The following is a 5,706-nucleotide window of genomic DNA, read 5'->3' as shown; positions in this document are numbered from 1 at the left end:
TAGCGCAGGCCGTTATACGTAAGCTCAGACCTGGGCGAACGATATAAAAGGACGGAGAAGCCAGCAGTATCCCAAGCAAACGGCTTGAACCACTCCTCGAGAAAGCAACCATGAACAGCCTGGTAAGAACCAGCATGAACACGCGCACTCTGTCGCGATGTAATAGATGCATTTATTATGCTTAAAATAACAATGACTACAATAGCGAATTCGGGATGAGGTAAAGTGTAATATAGGAAGCACAAAGCCACCAGAATTAACACGTAAACTGCGGGCGTGAATTACATTCCCCATGGCATCGCTTTCGCTGATATTCGATGTGCACAATTTCCAGTGCCATTATACACCGTTGGCTTTTTCTGAGCCCAGCACAGCAATTTAAGAAAATATGCCGTAGATATTGATGATATCATGTCTGATGACCCGTCTATGTCATTGTTCAAGCACCTAAATGCTCACTGAGAAGGATGTTTAGTGTAACCAAAGCAGAGTAATTCCTAGGAAAGAAATGAAGTTCGGCATGTTTTCAGCTATATTGCCATTCAGAACGTATTATAGTGCTTACGGAGAGTTATTGGTATTTTTATGGATATTTTTTTTTTCCTTTCTGTGGGCTTGACCTCAAGTTGCACACATGGTTTTCAAAAACAATGTGTGCAAACAATGTGCCCTACTAATATTACCATTGAGAGGCGAGCAGTAAATATTTGTAGTGATTGGAAATGCTTGCGGAGAGTTATTGGCACTTTTATGGATATTTTACATTTTCTGTGGGATTGAACTCAAGTTGCACACATGGTTTTATGAAAACAATGTGTGCCAACAATGTGCCTTCCTAATATCACCGTTGACAGTCGAGCAGTAAATATTGGTAGTGATTGGAAATGCGTGCTTCCCATGGCGGTTAATATTAACCCCCAACTAGCTTTTAACAGAAAGCTACTAGTGTGGCATACATGCCGATTATTCAGGTGGTTTTTACGTGCGTATTAACGTTATGCGCTATTGAATACGTAATCTCTAGAAATTCTAGCCAACCTCAGTCAGTTGGCTGTTGCTCAGCTCAGTTGGCTGTTGCTCACACACCGCCACGAAAATAAAGTGGGACTTGTATGCACTTGTTCAATAGAGATAGTGGGAAGTTCATTTGAAATTGCGGAATGGTCGCAGTTTTCTAGTATATTGTAAATTATTACATACCGAAAATTCAGACAATATTTCTTTATTTCTGGATTTGGGTGACACATTTTTACTGAGAAAATACCGGCAAATAATTAGCAAAACTGCCCAAGTGGAAAACATTCCGAGTCTATCTTGTGGTCAATGATAGGGGTACGCAAAGTAGTCCTTTAAATGACTCAGCAACCAATGTCATTTTGCACGCCAACTGTCCATTGTAAAATATGACTTGGAATACCGATGAATGTGAAGTCTTAGTACGTGGGCTAATACACGGCCGCTCGATGGAAAACAGGTCCTTTTCATCGAGAGATGGTGTCTCAAGTACGCTCATTCAATATACGCGGTGTGGGGTGATTACTTGTCGCTAGTTTACTTTTATCGACATATACCCCAACGCCAGTAACTGAAAGATAATTTCGGAATTTTTTATAGTGGCTTATATGTCATTAGGCAGCCATGTATTTTATAGCAAAATTGTACATTATAATACCTACAAAAGCGGTATTCGCAGTACTGTCGTAGCTTTGTGGTCAAACTCGGTGCCAGGTGAAAATATGGTACAACCACGATTATACGACTTTCTCGGGACCGTGAAAAAGCGTCGTAAAATGCGGGTGTCGTGAAATCCGAACGGCAAGAATTACGCCTATAAATACAGTTTCGGGCGACAGATTTGCAAAAACTTTAAATGGAAACTACAAACTAATGCATTGCAGGGCTCGGAAACCCGAAAAACTAAAACAAGTGAATGCGAAAAGAATAATGCACGGCAGGTGAAAATCACGCTGTATAAAACAAACCTTGTGCTGCAGTCTACTGCTGCGATTCCCGTCAACCAGTGCGAATCATGGCACAAGCGATCACGGCAGACACATGTGAAAGCCTAAGCCTGTCAGCGTAGTTGGTGCGAGAAATCAACACCTGCACACTGCCCCTGCTACCGCTGCATAACAAGATCAGAAGAGACGCCAGCGAGGAGAGGGGAGAAGCGATTGGTCAGAGGAGCGGGCCGCTGCTGGAGGGGAGAAAAACGAAAGATGAGGCGGAGAAGGAAGCTGTGCCGGAAAGAACCGACAGAGCGGGCTCAAGGTCCGTGGAACAGGCCTCCGGGCACATCTATTTCGTCCGCCGATCGGTGGCGGGGCTTCGCTTGGGTCGCCGGATAACCGAGGTTTTTAATGCATGGTTATACGGGGACTTCGCCTTTTTCCAGTTTGTTTTCCACAGTCCGTGCATGCATAAGCCAGCCAACTCCATGGCCCTCTTGTATACGAGGCCTTGCGCTGTAAAATTTTAACGTAGAGAACTTGATCTAATTCAGCGTAAGCATTTCGATTTTCCTCCCTTTTTACGTTCGGAGACACCTACGAATCAGAAATATTCAAGCTTTTTTGCCTGAGCAATAGGTGGGGCATTTCGGAAAAATTATCACGGTGCTCAATTAATTTACGCGTCGCTCTGTAACCAGAGGGAGCGATACAGGAGCAGAGAACGACAGAGTGGAGATAAAGCAGAGAGACTTCGGAACGCTGGCCACGTTGCCATGGCTACAAGAAGGAGCGCGGAGCCCCAGCTGCAGCTTTCTCGACGGGTATGGTGACTCCAGCGACCGCTTGTACACGTTTAAGATCGAGTCTGCAGCCAAAGCGAACGGGAAAGGACAAGGAATGGAAATGACAGCGACAAAATGCCGGTACTGGGGAGCAACAAAAGCAGCGAAAGGCAGGCAATGCCGCCGCTAAAGCGAGGAAACGGGGCCACTGAGGCGGTTAGAGCGCTAAGCATGAGGGGCGTGCGAGAACCGTCGCGTTGCGGGCTTCTGAAGCCGGAGTAAGGCGTGGGCTCGGGCCGAGCCCCAAGTCTGCGATGGAGTGAGACGGCATTCTCCCACATTAGTAATTATCCACCAATGAATTTTTTTTTTGCGGTGTAAATTAGAGTGAATACGACATTTTCCTGAGGTGTTTCAGGCTTACTAAGCAAGTGCATACATATTTACAGACCACCACACGCTCTAATTATTTTGCATTCCAGCTCTGCGTCTTCGTTACTTCCGCCATCGCGGCTACCGCAATGGCCGGAGGCCTCACCGGTGGCTTGGGAGGCGGCTACGGGGGTGGCTACGGCGGCGGCTTCGGGGGTGGTTTCGGAGGTGGCCTGGGTGGTGGCTACGGAGGCGGCGTTGGAGGTGTTGGCGTTGGAAGCAGCGTGGTGCTACTGAACGGCGGAGGTGGAGGCGGAGGAAAAGTGGTTGCTGGGCCGTCCTTCCTAGTCAAGACAGTCCACCACGTTAGCAAGGTCAGCGGAGGAGGAGCCGTAGTCGCCCACAGCGGTATTGGCGGCAGTGGAGGAGGCTACGGAGGTGGACTCGGAGGAGGCGTTGGAGGCGGCTTCGGAGGCGGCTTTGGAGGGGGCTTCGGAGGAGGCTACGGTGGAGGCTATGGTGGAGGATATGGATTGAAGGGCTGGTAGAAGAAGTCAAAACAGTTGTCAACATCCTCCTCAAACAACAGGTGCGTAGTTTCATTCAATTGCGCGTGTTGAGCCATTTAAGAAAAGTGAGATAGCAGCTATCTACGTGGAGTCCAGCAAGCTTAAGACAGGAAATAAAGGTGAACAAGTTCTTATGAGACATGTCCAGGATGTCTCCTGTGTAAGTGCACAGAGAGTCGGATGTCTAACTACCAACAGACACTATCGGTGTCAGCTCAGCCAACGGATGTTTCTGAAATAACAGGCTTCGTAATGCCCATTAAAGACGGCTCATGCCCTGTACGAGAAGGATGTGGGAGGAATTTCATTCTTTCGTAGAAAAGATCTATAACACACCTAAGATTGAACCTCCCCGTATTAATGGTCGTTTCGCTAACACTTTTCACTGGGGGTTACTTTGCGGGAGGTGATTACCGTAGTTACCGTGGGTAGTTACGGTAGTTACCATCAGTTGGCTGTTGCTCATCTTCGCGTCAACACACCACTCTATAAATAAAGTGGCAATTGTATGCACTGGTTGACTAAGTTAACCTAGTAGGCACTTCAGTTCAAATAGAAGAATATTCGCAGTTCTTAAAGCAACGCAGGGGAAATATCGTCCCTCGAAAAGCACTTCAGAGTTAAACTTCATGCTCGTTTACATTTTTCTTTCTTATAATTTCAGCATCTCAGCATACCGTCCATGTGAAGGCCATCATCAAAAACTTACGAGCGTTCACGCAAGCTGCAGCAAGGCATTGTGGATGTTCTGTAAATAAAATGTTTTAAACGAAATATCCGTTTCTTTATTGAAGACCGAAAAAGGCTACGAAAGTCTAGAGTCAACAACTTGCCCGTAAGGAGGTATAAATACTTGATCTTTTCAAAGGAGTTTTATCTACGGAATGTATATCAACATTACAAGCGTAAAATATGCATTCACGGTGGTGTACTCCTTAACAAGGCTAGCTAAAAACCATGGTTTCGAACTTGAACCGAACCAAACCTGTATTTCTGGCGGAACTGAACACGAATCAGAACCTTTAATTTTTGAGCACGATGAACCCAAGCCGGAAATGAACGGTTTTCGGTTCGCGACGAAACGGTTCGTCCATCCGCAGTCCATAATGCCCGGTCAACACCATTCGGGGCTTTAGTCTTTACTCACCATCAACTTCGCAACTTCTCACGCACTTTCCCCTTTACATCAGTCACAACACTAATAACGCTCTCTTCGTCGTCACATTGGAAAAGGTATGCTCACCAATGTCACGAAGGTATGCTACTGCTGGTAACGCGAGCAGCGTGCAATGCTGAGCAAACGAAATCTCATTTTCGGCAGGCTGCAGGCAATATGAAACATCGACTTTGCCCTTTCCTCGCTGCGACTGCGTAATGATAATCGGGCCGCAAGACTGCTGAAACTGCGCAACCGCGAAGGCCAATACCCGAAATGTACATACTTGTCTCATTTCATACTTTTCTTGGAGACTGTAAATACTCGCCAAGTGTGACCACCAAAAGCTGCTCGGAGGGTGAGCCGTTGGCTTTCACCGCAAGGACACGGGTTCGATCATCACACACGGCTTCTGTTTTTCTGATGTAAATGAAAAACGAAAACTTCAATGGGTGGAGATTTCAACGCCCGTAAAGATCCCCAGGTGGTTTAAATTGCCCTGCCGTCCTTCAATATACAGCGCAGTAGTAGTTTCGGGGAATCAAACGCACCGATATCATTTGACGAGTGTGTTTCCACGGGCCCATCGCTTGGTTTTAAATTATTCTGCGCCGAGTTCCCACACAAATAATTTTTTGCTCTTTTTGGCTGCATTCAGCCATCGTATAACCAAAACACGAAAGAGTAAATTTTGCTATATAGACATCCGGTCCGTTATCCAAACTTTACCATAGGCAAACGTGTTACCACGGCGAATGCAGCGAGGGGCGTAATGCCTGGTATAATAGTCAGTTTTTCAGGACGCGTAGGGAGGACAAGTTCTCATTTTTAGCGGATCCAAATAATGATAACAGATGTAGAAGAGAAATCAGTTA

General features: G+C 46.2%; 1 protein-coding gene across 1 annotated transcript; it reads left to right on the top strand.

Moving 5' to 3' along the window:
* Positions 1-3,230: 3,230 nt before the first annotated feature.
* LOC144159436 (uncharacterized) lies at positions 3,231-3,654 on the top strand. The gene is made up of 2 exons (XM_077690928.1): positions 3,231-3,343; positions 3,413-3,654. The coding sequence occupies exons 1-2, from the start codon at positions 3,256-3,258 to the stop codon at positions 3,652-3,654; spliced, it is 330 nt and encodes a 109-aa protein (XP_077547054.1). The 5' UTR covers positions 3,231-3,255.
* The last annotated feature ends 2,052 nt before the right edge of the window (positions 3,655-5,706 follow it).

This window comes from Haemaphysalis longicornis, unplaced genomic scaffold (genome assembly GCF_048455015.1).
Source record: "Haemaphysalis longicornis isolate Haplotype H1 unplaced genomic scaffold, Haemaphysalis longicornis Haplotype H1 scaffold_1, whole genome shotgun sequence".
NCBI lineage: Eukaryota > Metazoa > Arthropoda > Arachnida > Ixodida > Ixodidae > Haemaphysalis > Haemaphysalis longicornis.
This window is presented reverse-complemented; position numbering and strand designations above follow the sequence as displayed.